Source organism: Geotrypetes seraphini, chromosome 8 (assembly GCF_902459505.1).
Source record: "Geotrypetes seraphini chromosome 8, aGeoSer1.1, whole genome shotgun sequence".
Lineage (NCBI taxonomy): Eukaryota > Metazoa > Chordata > Amphibia > Gymnophiona > Dermophiidae > Geotrypetes > Geotrypetes seraphini.
The window spans coordinates 151,114,099-151,128,590 of record NC_047091.1 but is presented as its reverse complement, the minus strand read 5'-3'; the positions used below and the strand labels follow the sequence as shown (position 1 = coordinate 151,128,590).

General features: G+C 46.0%; 1 protein-coding gene across 13 annotated transcripts in view; it reads right to left on the bottom strand.

Moving 5' to 3' along the window:
- NCOR2 (nuclear receptor corepressor 2) overlaps nucleotides 1–14,492 on the bottom strand; it is an 844,184-nt gene that overhangs the window by 444,734 nt on the left and 384,958 nt on the right. For all 13 annotated transcript variants that reach the window (XM_033955736.1, XM_033955745.1, XM_033955746.1 and 10 more), the window contains exon 8: nucleotides 9,926–9,978. In XM_033955736.1, coding sequence (XP_033811627.1) covers nucleotides 9,926–9,978 — 53 coding nt within the window. The remainder of the gene's footprint in view (nucleotides 1–9,925; nucleotides 9,979–14,492) is intronic.

Here is a 14,492-nt window from a genome sequence, read left to right as displayed (position 1 = left end):
TGTATGTTCCTTCATGAGCACCATATATTAAGCCACCTGTGTCCTGTGTGTCTGTCGTAATTTAGATTGTAAGCTCTTCTGAGCAGGGACCGTCTCTTGTGTGTTTAGTGTACAGTGTTGCATGCATCTGGTAGCGCTATAGAAATAATAAATAGTAGTACTAGTAACACATGGAGAAACAAGAGACTATATTGTAATGATGGACTACACCTTTTTCCATGGCAGGGAAAAGAATCGTAGCTGAGAAATTCTTTTTTTTTTTTTTTTTTTTAATCTTTATTAATTTTCCAAAACTAATACAGAGTGCCAAGATTTATACAAACATTAATAATCAAAATAAGCACTTGTATTCAATCAATAACAATGCAGAAGGAAAATATCCCTCCCATCCCTTCCAACACATTTGATCAAAGAGAGAGAGTGAGACTAGAAGGCCTTGAACATGCGCAGATGCTCAAGGCCCAGCAAAAGGAAGACGGCAGATCTACGGGCACCGGCACCGGCATGTCCTGTGCGTTGGTGCTGGTGCCGGTGCCATATGGGGGTAAACCAATGTGTTTGGGTGGGTAGGTGAGTGTGTGGGGAATGCCAAATCGCAGTGTGTGTGTGTGTGTGTGGGGGGGGGGGGTGACGCGAGCGGGGGGGTGCCAGATCGCGGGGGGGGGGGGGGATTTGGAGCAGCGCCGGTGGCCTCGGTGGGGGGGGGGGGTTAAGGTGGAGCAGCGCCGCTGTTCTCAGGGGGTGGGGGTGGGTCGGAACGCATCAAACGAGTTTCCCTTACTTCCTATGGGGAAACTCACTTTGATATACGAGTACATTGTTTTATGAGCATGCTTCTAGAACTAATTATGCTCATAAACCAAGGTTCCACTGTATATAAGACACATAAGAATAGCCTTACTGGGTCAGATCAATGGACCATCAAGCCCAGTAGCTCATTCTCAAGGTGGCCAATCCAGGTCCCTAGTACCTGGCCAAAACCCAAAGAGTAGCAACATTCCAGAATCTCAAAGAGTAACAAGATTCCGGAACCCCAAAGAGTAACAACATTCCATGTGGAATCCCCAAAGAGTAGCAACATTCCATGCTACCGATCCAGGGCAAGCAGTGGCTTCCCCCATATCTTTCTCAATAACAGACTATGGACTTTTCCTCCAGGAACTTGTCCAAACCTTTCTTAAAACCACTCTTACCACATTCTCTGGCAATGTGTTCCAGAGCTTAACTATTCAACAGGAAATGAGACGAAAGTAAAAATTACACCAAAAAAATGAGATTGGCACGAAAAGGTAGCTGGAAAGCAATGACCACAAATGCTCAGTCTAAGCAACAGAAATCAGGATCTGCAAGCTCTGATGTTTAGAGGCAGACTTGGATATTGTTGCTAACACAGAGACATGGTTCAACGATTCCCATGGATGGGACGCAAACAGTGGCAGTGACGCTTATAGCAGGGGATTCGGTGGACGAGCTAAACCAGAGGTGACCAACCTCAGCCCTCGCCAATCATGACCCATGGAAGGCTAGAGAGGAAAAGTGTGTCTTCATTGCTGATCTGAATTTAAAGTACAATGATTCTGGTGAGGAGGGTAGCGGAAGCGATTTCCACCGCACTGGCACCAGAAAGACAAAGGCAGACTACCTTGTGGACTCAAGTCTGGCAACTGTGCCGGATGAACAGTCAACCAGAAATATGAAACGCAGAGCAAAGTAGACACGTTGAGGTACCTGGGACTGTCAAATTGTGTTGGGTGAATCTCTTCAAGAAAAGATGGTTAATAAATCTCAATAAATAAATGATGCAAGATACTGAGGGTGAACTGTGATAAATGCAATTCATTCTGAGGAAAGAGGGATTATTATCTCTCAGGGGTCTATTAATTCCATTCAATAACCTTGGGGATGATATTGCACAGGGGCTTTTATCTTTTTGCCAATGATAATAAGGTCTGCAACAGAGTGCTTTTAAATTAACCGAGCTCTGGAATGCTTTACCGCTTACATTAAGAAGTTTAGGTTCTTTTGCTTTATTCCGGAAAGTTCTGAAAACCTTTTTTGTTTGCTAAACGTTTTGGAAATTAACTATTTCAGTCTACTTTTCCTTGTCAAGTTTACATGTTATGTATTACATTATTGTTAACCGAGTCGAGCTCCTCTTGGTTGATGTCTCGGTCTATAAAACTAAGTTTTAGTTTAGCTTAGTTTAGAGGAGCAGAGAATGAAGTTTGGCTTCTCTTCAACTGCCAACTCCAGATTCTGTCCCTTTTACCTTGCTGCGCTTTATGCTTGAAACAAGATAGAAACATGATGACAGATAAAGGCCAAATGGCCCAACTAGTCTGCCCATCTGCTGTAAACATTATCTCTTTCTCTCTCTGAGAGATCCCATATGCCTATCCCAGGCCCTCTTGAATTCAGACACAGCCTCTGTCTCCACCATAAAAGCCCACCTCTTCAAGAGTGCTTTCGACTACCATGAAAGTATGCATTGTGAACCTCATAGGTAATTTTTAGACACAGTGGGAAAGAAGGAGGAGGAGAAATTCTCAGACAGGCAAATAGGTAAATGGCCTTCTATATACCCCCTCTCCACCCCCTTCTATACTGCTGAAAAGGCAGAGGAAGAATGAAACTGTCTGCAGAGATGAAACAAGAGTCTGTTGCCAGAATTTCAACATAACCAAGAAATCTCAGAAAGCCACTAAAATTCAAATAATCGCTTCCCAGTAAAAACAAACACATTTTATGAGAGAAGGTTTTTTTTTAAAAAGTATTTAAGCATAACTGGACTTTATATGCAGGGCACAAAGACATCTTATAAAAGAATCAGCTGTTCGGTACATCCCAAATAAAGTAATCAGGAGAGCATTGCATAAGGAATGGAAAGAACTGGGTCTTTAGCTCATTTGGCTGCACATTTTCTTCCAAAATAACGACCCCAAGGCTGTTAGAACACGAAGGATTTTTTTTTTTTTAATCTTTATTGATTTTCAAGTAGTAACAGTGCAATACATATGAATCTGAACGTATAACAAATCAAGAAAAGCACTTTAAACTTACAAATATTCGAAAGTAATCTTTTCTCCCCCACCCCCTTTACTTAATCAATAATATAAATGCAAGTATCCTTCCAATAACCCACTCTTATTTAAAGTAGTAATACATTCCCACCCCCCTCAAAACTGTCATGAATGTGTGCCCAACTTATAACACGGAACAAAATGGCAGAATAGGCCCTAATTCCGCACACCATTATCCAATGGCCTAACAGAAGGCTGCAGCTATCATTCCATTCTGTCTCAACAACGGTTAAAACATTTTGGAGCTGCTCATTGAAGGGAACATGGGGCAGAGGAAGCAAAGGAACCTAAATCATTAACTCCGAGATACAGGCAGTCTCCGCAGTGGTGTAGTAATGTGGGGGGAGGGAGGGGCGAGGGGAGTGGTCTGCCCCAGGCGCCATGTTGGTGGGGGTGCCGGCACCCCTCCTCTTCCCACTCCACCCCTCGCCATGCGTACGCCCCCCCTTGACCCGCACCTCTCGTTGTTCACTGCCGCGAGCAACAACTTCAACGTGTTCCTCATGACCGCGTCAGCTCTCTCGCCGACGTCACTTCCGGGTGCCGCGCACAGGAAGCGACGGCAGAGGGAGGGATGCCGGAGCCGCGAGGGGCAACGTTGAAGTTGTTGCTCGCGGCGGTGAACAACGAGAGGTGTGGGGGAAAGGGCAGGGGATGCGCGAAAGGCTGGGGGGAGCAGGGGGCGGAGACGAGGGAGGGATGCCTCGCACCCTCGCTACGCCACTGGCCCCTGGGTTAAGGACGAGTTATGTTTTTAAAGCTGTTCTTAAGTCGGATTCGTATGTAACTCTGAACTTGTAGATTTTAAGATTCTTGCTGCTCACCTCTGCTCCCAGCTGACAGAAAGGGTCAACTGTCCCTACCAGTGTTCCCTCTAAGGTACAGCATGCACAATCACACACTGTTCTTAATGTGGCCATGCGTCATTCCTGAATCTGCTGTGGGAGAAGGGTAGGAGTCTAGGCCACTGGAAATACTGCTCAGTGAAATCGAATGAAGCCGCAATCACGTTCTTAAGTACGAGTCGTACTTAAGTCAGATGTTTGTAACACGGGGACTGCCTGAATGTGTTGCCTCACAAATCATCAAGGCTTCCAGGATCCCAGTTCAAATCCTGCTGCTGCTGCTCCTTGTGACCTTGGACAACACTTAACCCCTCCATTGCCTCAGCTGCAAACTTAGATCATTAGCCCTCCAAGGGCAGGGAAATGCCTAGAGCTCCTAGAACATAAGAATAGCCTTACTGGGTCAGACCAATGCTCCATTAAGCCCAGTAGCCCATTCTCACAGTGGTCAATCCAGGTCACTAGTACCTGGCTAAAACTCAAAGAGTAGCAACATTCCATGCTACTGATCCAGGGCAAGCAGTGGCTTCCCCCATGGCTTTCTCAATAACTGACTAAGGACTTTTCCTCTAGGAAATTGTCCAAACATTTCTTAAAACCAGCTATCCGCTCTTACTATAACCTCTGGTAATGCGTTCCAGAGCTTACCTATTCTCTGTGTGAATAAAATATTTCCTCCTATTGGATTTAAAATTATTTCCCTGTAACTTCATCGAGTGTCCCCCTAGTCTTTGTAATTTTTGACGGAGTGAAAAATCGATCCATTTGTACCCGTTTTACTCCACTCAGGATTTTGTAGACTTCAGTCATGTATCTCCCCTCATCTCCAAACCAAAGAGCCCTAACCTTTTTAGTCTTTCCTCATACAAAGAGGAGTTCCATCCCCTTTATCATCATGGTTGCTCTTCTTTGAACCTTTTCTAGTGCCGTTATATCTTTCTTGAGATAAGGAGACCAGAACTGAACGCAATAATCTAAGTGAGGTCGCACCATGGAGCGATATAGAGGCATTATAACATTCTTAGTCTTATTAACCATCCCTTTTTTAATCATTTCTAGCATCTTGTTTGCTTTTTTGGTTGCCACCACACATTGGGCAGAAGGTTTCATCGTATTGTCTACAATGACACCCAGATCCTTTTTTGGGGCGCTAACCCCCAAGGTGGACCCTTGTGATTTGAGTTATTCTTCCCAATGCACATCACTTTGCATTTGTCCACATTAAATTTCATCTACCACTTGCTCTCCCAGTCTTCCTATTTCTTAATCTCTGCCTGCAATTTTCACAATCTGCATGCATTTTAACAATTTTGAACCGTTTAGTGTCATCTGTAAATTTAATCACCTCACTCTTCATTCCAATTTACAGATCATTTATAAATAAGTTAAATAGCACCTGTCCCAGTACAGATCCCTGATATCTTGAATGTAATTCTCTATCTATAATAATAAAACGCTAAGCGCACATGCGCACTCTCACCGCGTGTTCCCTGCGATCTGATCTGTCGGGATGTGCCGGCAAGAGTGCGCATGCGTGCTTACTACGTATCCGAAGGTGTGCTAGAGACGTGACAGGCGCGTTCGGTGGTGGGACATTTAGAGGCAGCCACAGAGGGGGGAAAATAAAAGCGTACCATAGTCGTCAGAGGGCGTGGGGCAGCGGTCTGGGAGTGACAGAAAAGGAGAAGCGAGAGTTGGTGTCACTCGGAGACGGCCGCCGCAGCCCCTGTCACTGCCTAGGCCTCCCGGCTACTCACACGCACCCTCTGAAGGGTCATCAGGGACGTGCCAGAGTAAATCAGGGCAGTAGAAGGACCTGAAGCAGCGTGTGAAGACTGCTGCACATGCTGCTGGAATCGCCAGGTTCGAAGTCGGGACTGTGGGAAGGGAAAGGGAAGGGGGGGGAGGCGGTAATAGACTAAGGGAGCCGGACAGACTGCAGGAAGGGAAAGGGGGGTAGAGGAAACACTACTGTTGCTGCACAGGGAAGTGGTGTGGGGGAAGGGAAATGGAGGGGGAGGAATGCTGCTTTGGCTGCTGCACAGGGAAGTGGTGGGAGAGAAATGCTGCTGCACAGGAGGCAGGGAGAGAGACAGATAGATAGAAAGACAGACAGACAGACAGACAGCAGGAGGAAGGGAGACAGAAAGAAAAGAAGAAAGACACAGGGGCAGGGAGATACACAGACAGACAGACAAAGGGGGCCAGGGACAGAGACAGACAGAAAGAAAGACAGCAGGAGGGAGAGAGATACAGAAATAAAGACAGAAAGACATATATTCTAGCTCCCGTTAATGTAACGGGCTAAAATACTAGTCTCTAATATTGCTGTATATGCAAGTTTGACGTCCTCTGTTTTCCAGTTCAGTTTTTTTTTTTAACTTCATATCACTATTGCTGATCTGGAGTTCCTTGTTTTACATTTGTTGAGAGTCTCTCTATGTTTTATACATGTGACCCATTTGCAGTGTTCTGCTAGTATGTAGTTTTTGTGCAGAGATCTGTACACTTCTCCCGCCGTATTTGCGGTTTCGATTATTCGCGGTTTTTAGCTTGCTGGCTCCTCCCCCCAAAATAGGTCAGCTTGCATAGAGAAATCGCTGATTCCCAGCACTTTGTTCACCATGTTTTGCCTCTCCTTCAGGAACAGGCCAGGTCTCCCACCATGTTATTCACGGTTTCACCATATTCATGATGGTTTTTAATAGAAAACAGCGAATAACATATGAAAAGGTTATTCGCAGTTTTTCTGTATTCGCGGGTCTGTTAATCCCCTATCACAGCGAATACGGAGGAAGAAGTGTAGCAGTTCCATTTCTTGTGTTCTATCACTAGATGTTATATTGGTGTTTTCAGGCCCAGTGTAATATTTGCATAAGGTTCTTGCTCCTTGAGTTCTGGGGGGACTAGTGTAATTATGGTATGGCAAGATGTTTGTGCATAAAAATGAGGGGAGAGACTGGACAGGGGAGGAGAGATGGTGAGAGATGATGGATACAGGGAAGAAAGAAAAGGGAGGGTTACTGAAAGGCCAAGACGGTCAGAGAAATATTCAGTGGCACGATCCACTTAGGCCCCAGATTCTCTAAATCAGTGGTCTCAAACTCAAACCTTTTGCGGGGCCACATTTTGGATTTGTAGGTACTTGGAGGGCCGCAGAAAAAATAGTTAATGCCTTATTAAAGAAATGACAATTTTGCATGAGGTAAAACTCTTTATAGTTTATAAAACTTTCCTTTAACAGTTAAAAGGAAAGATATATAAACTATAAAGAGTTTTACCTCATGCAAAATTGTCATTTCTTTAATAAGACATTAACTATTTTTTCTGCGGCCCTCCAAGTACTCTATTTTTTTCTGCAGCACTCACATTTAAAGTTCAATATCTTTTCTTTCTCAAAACTGGCACATTTCAATCACTAAATTGAAAATAAAATAATTTTCCTACCTTTGTTTGGTAATTTCATCAGTCTCTGGTTGAACTTTATTCTTCTGACTGTGCATCCAATACTTCTTCCCTTCTTTCAGCCTCCTGTATGCTTCCTCTCCTCCAGACCTCATTCCCTCCCCCAACTTTTTCTTTCTTTCTCTGTCTGTCTTTCTCTGATTCCGTGCCCCATTTTTTGCTTTGTTTCTGGTTCCCTGTCCCCCCTCCTTCTTTCTTCCTTCCTCCATGCCCCATTTTTTGCTTTTTTTTCTGGCTCCCTGTCCCCACCCCACCTTCTTTCTTTCTTCCTTCCTTCCTGCCCTTCCCCATGCCACCGCCACCACGGAATAGGCTGCTGCTGCTGCCACTATCGGGAACAGGCCATCTCCCTGCTTCTCTTCTGCACGGGGCCGACCAACTCTCGCTGCCCGTGTCAATTCTAATGTCGGAAAGGACGTTCCGGGCAGCCAGGCAGCAATTGGCTAGCCATAACGTCCTCTCGACGTCAGAATTGACGTCGGGCCGCCAGAGTTGGTCGGCCCTGCAGGGAAGAGAACAGTGGACCGCCCCCCCCTTGGTACGCCACTGGAGCAGCAGCGTGTCTGGCGGCTCGTTCGTTCAAAGCCGCGGGTGGCGGCTCCTTGCGAGATCCGTGCCTGCGTCTGAAGCCTCTCTGATGTTGTGACATCAGAGAGGCTTCCGATGCAGGAGTGGATAGCGCAAGGAGCCGCCAACCTGCGGCTTTGAGCGAACGAGCCGGCTGCTGCTCCAAAAGGAAGAGAATGATGGCCTCCAGACCGCGGGCCGCAAATAAAACCTGGAGAGCCACATGCGGCCCGCGTGTTTGAGACCGCTGCTCTAAATGGTGCCGGCTGCGGTGGCCACCTAAGAAATGGTCGCCGATCACTTGTCAATCGCGCAACGGCGCATGGCTTCGTGAAAGACAGGCACTGAAAATGTAGGTCAGGGTTTTCAAGGCCTACACTTTTGGCACCTACCTTTCATGTGAATCACGGCTACAGAGGCGCTTTACGACGCCTAATGCTACTTCCGGCGTTAACCACGCCCTACAGTGGCTTTGGGCGTCATAAAATGCCTCTGTAGCTGCGATGCAGGTGTTGATTTTTAGGCACTGGCAGGCACCTTCATTTTTTTCTTAAAAACGATATTAACCATTTTTAAATGGCGTTTTCCACTTAAGTTAGGCGCCGGTAGGAGCACCGTTTATAGAATTTGGGCCTTCGTGCTTCTCAATATCCCTGTTATCAGCACTTGTTCAGATAGAAACTGAATAAAGCCCAAATTCTGTAACCAGTGCCTAATGTTAGATACCTATTTCGGAGGTGCCCAACTAGGCGCCTTTCTAAATTGATTAACAAGCTCAGTTGAGCTTTTTAATCAGCAATAATTGAAACTTAGGCGCCTATCAAGAAAGAGCGATTCTGCAATAAGGCGCCTCTAAAAATTTAGGCGGCCTTCAAAAAAAAAATAGGCGCTATTAACGTTAGGCGCGGGTGTGGCTACGTGTTAGGCGCTTTGTTGCAGAATTGCTGCTCTTAAGCGTGCTTAAGCACTCACATCGGCACCTAACTTTTAGTCGCATCTACAGCTGGCCTATTTCTTGGGCGCCTCCAAAATAGGTGCCGCTCAGCGTGATTCACTGAACAGCACCCAGTTTTACTTGAATCGCGCTGAACCGTGCCTAATTCATCACCTAATTTTTGGCCGCTTCTTACAGAATTTGCCCTTAAGTGCCTTAGAATATCAGCTCCCATATAACTAGTTTGGGGGTCCTTTTATTAAGGCGCGCTAACCGATTTAGCGCGCGCTGGTCGTAGAACGTCTACCGCCGCCTACTGCCTGGAATCAGCCTCTGAGTGTTCCGATATTTATCAAGTCCACACATCCCTGAATTTGTGACAGCTGTGGTGTGGAAAGGCTAGGTGAACACCCCATGCCTTGTTACAAGGGTCTTCGCTGATGCCCATCTTCAGCCCGGTGTCAGGTCAAAAGCGCGCCGGGACAAAGGTGCGCGCAGACAATTGAGCGCAGCGCGGAGGCGTGCGCCACAGAAAATTACTTGTTTTTAGGGCTCCGACGGGGGGACGTGGGGGGGAATCCCCCCGCTTTACTTAATAGAGATCGCGCCGCGTTGTGGGGGCGTTGTAGGGGTTTTGGGGGGTTGCAACCCCCCACGTTTTACTGAAAACTTCACTTTTTCCCTGTTTTTAGGGAAAAAGTTAAGTTTACAGTAAAATGTGGAGGGTTACAACCTCCCCCCCCAAACCCCCCAAAACGCCGGCGCCATCTCTATTAAGTAAACTGGGGGGTGCTCCCCAACAAAACCCCCCCGTCGGAGCCCCTAAAAACTGTAATTTTCTTCGGGGCGCGCCTCCGGCTTGCACTCAGTTGTCGGCACGCGCCTTTGTCTTTCGCGGGGTTGTCTATGAACCCTTCAGCCCAGTTGCTATCAGCATGGAAAGGGCACTGTGCTTTTCCAGGCAATCTTTTCTTGCTTCAGCTCATGCAAAACTTGACATTTAAACATGCTTTTTTTTTTTGCTGTATACTTACATTTTAATGTTTTCATGATACTGCTTGGTATCTGAAGGTTGGTTGTATAATGGCTGGAATAAAAAGCAGAAAAAAGAATGTATAAATGATACAGGCTGACATTTAGAAAGCAAACCCTGTCAGGAGAACGCCGGTAGCAGCGTGGGCTTTCCTTATCTCCTAAAGAACATAATGCAAGTGCACGCTGCCGTAATGCTAGGCTCCAGGCGCAAGCCCGCTGCTCGCTTTTGTTCCCACCCATGCCCTGCTCTTCAGAAGCCCTCCTGGCACTGCCTAATGAGTCACTCGGGTGGAAGAGGTTCAGGTTAGGAACAGCAGCTGAATTCACCTTTCATAAACGCTCGGGGAGGGAGATCTCATTGCTATTCATTTAGCAAAGAAAGGCAGTGGGCAGCAAAGCATGTGCCTGGAAGGACACAATTTGTCATGCAGAACAGAATGAAATAAAGAGATACAGTGCATTACATACCTCGGGTAAAGATGTCCAAAGGGAGAAGGGGGCTCGTACAGGGCTGTGGGATAGTGAACTTCGCAGGCACCTACCTTCATTCCTTTCTTGAATGTTCTAAACCAGGGGTCTAAAACTCCCTCCTTGAGGGCCGCAATCCAGGCGGGTTTTCAGGATTTCCCCAATGAATATGCATGAGATCTATGTGCATGCACTGCTTTCAATGCATATTCATTAGGGAAATCCTGAAAACCCGACTGGATTGCGGCCCTCAAGGAGGGACTTTGAGATCCCTGTTCTAAACTGACCATCTGGGGGCGGGTACTTCCTCTCTTAGATCAGATGGTGGGCTGTGTTGTGGAATGGGATTATGGTACCCTTTTACTGGGTTTTCAAGGACCCCCTTCGGGACCAGGGACCAGGGACCAGGGACCAGGGTCTGACCCCCCCCCCCCCCCAATGTAGATTCCTGTACAATGCTATCCTTCTGGTTAAAATGCTGATTTTGACATGCTGGGTTACAGCAGATACCATTCCGGAGGCCCAGTGGAAGAGTAGACTTCGAGAACTGGCTCACTTTGAAATTAGGGCTTACCATCGGGCCTCTCATTTATCTAAGCAGCATTATGTTACCTTGTGGGAGCGAATGCGTGATCTGAGTGGCCTGAGTGATTTCAGGCATGTTTCCCTTCCGCCTCTCCGACTTTTGGGCTGTTTTTTTTAGCTTTCCTTCCTTGCATGGGTGCCTCGGGGGGGGGGGGAGGTCTGGGTGGGGTGCGTGTGGGACTGTGAGTTGTGGGGGTTGGTGTGTCTGTGTATGGGAGTGTTGGGTGTGCGTGCTGTTTGCTTATTTAAAATTAATGGTTGGGGTCTGGGCATGTTTGTCATGAGGGCCTTGTTTTGCCTGTCGCTCCTGTCCCCTGATGTTCTTCTTGGATCGGATCCTCCTTGAGGAGGTTCCTTGTGAGGGCCTTTTAGGGGGGGGCTCGGGTGTTTTTTCTGTGTTTTTTTTGTCTTTTGCCTTTGTTGTACATGACTTGTGTTTTCACTTGTACTGCATCCTTTGGGGCCCTTTCCACTTCTAATAAACATATGTTTGTTTGTTTTTTTAAAAAAAAGGCTGTACAACTATGGAGCTTAGTAGCTAGCTCCTCAGCACACAAATTTCCCCTACTGTTGAGGTGTTGGATAGGATCAGATCAAAAGAGGAACTTAGATCGCCATGACAAACTCATCTAAGCCCGAGCTTAGATGACGCTGCTGGTTAAATCTAGCTGATTAGAATTTATCTTCAGGTGCACTAGATTAAGAGAGCAATTGGCAAACTGCCCATTGTGGGGCTAATTCTCTAAAGAAGGTGCTAATACATATATAAATGACTCGAATACCAGCATATATGGTAAGTTACGTCCACATCTCTGGCATACAGGCATGAATCTTGTTTAATATTATGACTTTTGTTTTCCCTTCCTTTCGTTTTTTTACCCTGATTGTCTTACTTTTCTTAATGGAATTTGTATTTCACTCTCCTTTCTCCTTGTGTTCTCTGTTTGTTAGGTATGTAATTTAGTCTGTTTGGATGTAAAATTTTGTTAAGTATTGTATTGTCCCCCAAATACTGTAATTTTTAAAAAATGTTCATCGCTTAGAAACATGATTAAGCGATTAATCAAAAATTTTATTAAACTTGAAACTTGAATCTTTACACTAGCTCAATGTGCCTACCCGCTAACGCATGTATATACCCAGGCAAATAGGTGTCATTTAGAGCAGCAGTACCCTACTTTGTTTGCACCAAGGACTAGTTTCATGCAAGATAATTTTTCCACGGAGTAGGGGGGACGGACGGGTGTTTCAAGCACATAATCAATAAAGTACACAATATATAACCTAATTATTACATATATAATGCAAATGTAATTATTAGATTTTTAAATTATGCACTTTATTTCTATTATTTATTTATTTATTTCGATTTCTATCCCGTTCTCCCAGAAGCGCAGAATGGGTTACAAGTAGACATTCACAATCGTTTGAAAACAGACTAGTCATGACAACAAATAGGTTACAGTAGATCAGGGCTGCCCAAGTCCGGTCCTTGAGATCTACTGGCAGGCCAGGTTTTCAGGACATCCACAACGAAAATGCATGAAAGAGATTTTTCTGCACTGCCTTCTTGGTATGCAAATCTCTCTCATGCATGTTCAATGTGGATATCCAGAAAACCTGGCCTGTTAGTAGATCTCGAGGACCGGACTTGAGCAGTCCTGCTGTAGACAATAACAGAGCTTATTCTAGAGACCAGGGTGGTCATAGCGAAGAGTACTAGGAGAAGTATATTGAGGAGGCAATTTTTAATGGCCCGAATGGCGGAACATATGAATACAATCAGAATCAGCAGGATCCCTGAACATGTTTCCTTGCAACTAGGCATCTGGGCCAATCAGAGCCTTAGGCTCTTCCCTTGTGCATTTGGGGAGGGGCCTAAGACTCTGATTGGCCCAGGTGCCTAAGGCCCCTCCCATAGGAAGGGCCTTAAACAACCTGAGACAATCAGAGCCTCAGGCACCTCCCCAGTGCATCCCAGGATACACCGAGGAGGGGAAGGCATGCCAGTTTGAAGAGGTGGACCTGCTGGCCGGAGGGAGTAGACATCCCTCTGGCCAGCCATCTAAGAAAGGTATAGGGTAGAGGGGGAGGGTGTCATCAGAGGCTCAGGGGGAGGGTTGTGTGGTGGTAGAAGAGAGTGGGCATCTCTCCCACTGCCGGAGGGTGTTGAGGGGGGTATGTTGCTTGGTGGCGGGAGAGAATGGGTATCTCTCCCATTGCCGAGGGGGTGTTGGAGGTCCATCGCATGGTGGTGGAAGGGAGTTGGCATCTCTCATACTGGTGAGAGGGCATTGCTTGGTGGTTGGAGGGTGTGGGCATCTCTCCTGCCTATATTCAATTTGGTTTTTATTATTTTAATTGGGGGAGGGATCTGAGCTGTCAAACCTTACTTTCCTGTCTGTGCCTGATCAGAAAGTAAGGGCAACGACAGATCAGACCTTTCAGTAAATTTTGGTTGCAAATGTGGCACAACGAGGTTAGAGAATCACTCTGCAATTATAGAGAATCACTCGAAGTGATCATTTTAATATTAATGACCTCGTTGTACTACATTTGCACGGCAGTATAGGAGACTGCTAGAAAACTCGGAAAAGACCTCGGTAAACCATTTTGAAAATCCGCCACTAAATACTTGCACGCTAAACAAGCTGGAACCGGTTTGGCAAGCAGGTTAAAGGCAGATTTTAGTTTTGAGAATCTGCCCCTTAGTGTTTTAGGCACATAAAGGTCCATGATGTCATCACCTCAATGGCCAAAAAAGCTCACTGCTTGTATGCAGAGCTGAAGATAGTAAGATATCACGATACTTTATGACTATCTACTCCAACTGCTAATGAAGCAGCAAAAACGTTTTTGCACCAGTGCACAATAAGGTCATTTGCACCATTAAATATTATTTGCCGAAAAAAGTTACATTTTCACATCCACATAAATATTGTACAGTGAGCTCACTGATACTACAGTATTTTTCATTAAATGCACCACCAGTTTCCAAAGAATTTAGCACCTCTGGATTTACTGACTAACCTGTGCTAAGGTTCTGCAGTTACAGTGTGGCAACAGCCCAAATTATTATTACGCTGTAACTACAAAACCTCTGCGTTAATTGTTGGAGGTGTTCCCAACATTCCGCCATCACCACACATTATTTAATGGCAAGATAATGAGCCATGCAGTCAGCTCTACAGATGGTGGTAACTGCTCTATGTGCTAGATTCACTAACCTGCCTGATCGTGACCAATCCGTGTCCAATCCGGGCAGGGCCGATCGATTCAGGAACCAAGAACATTCAGAGGCACGCCCCCATTCGCCGACCTGGATCGCTAGGTAGCGATCCCAACGCATGTGCAGACCATTTACTTTGCCTGTAGATGGTCTGCGCATGTGTTTGCTGTCTGGTTTTTTTTGTTGTTGTTGTTTACTTTTTTTTTACTGGCCCCGACTCTCCTGCTCTCTGCCGCCCTTGCCCGCAGTGCAAGCCCGTGGTTTTAACCTGCGGGTTTAAAGTG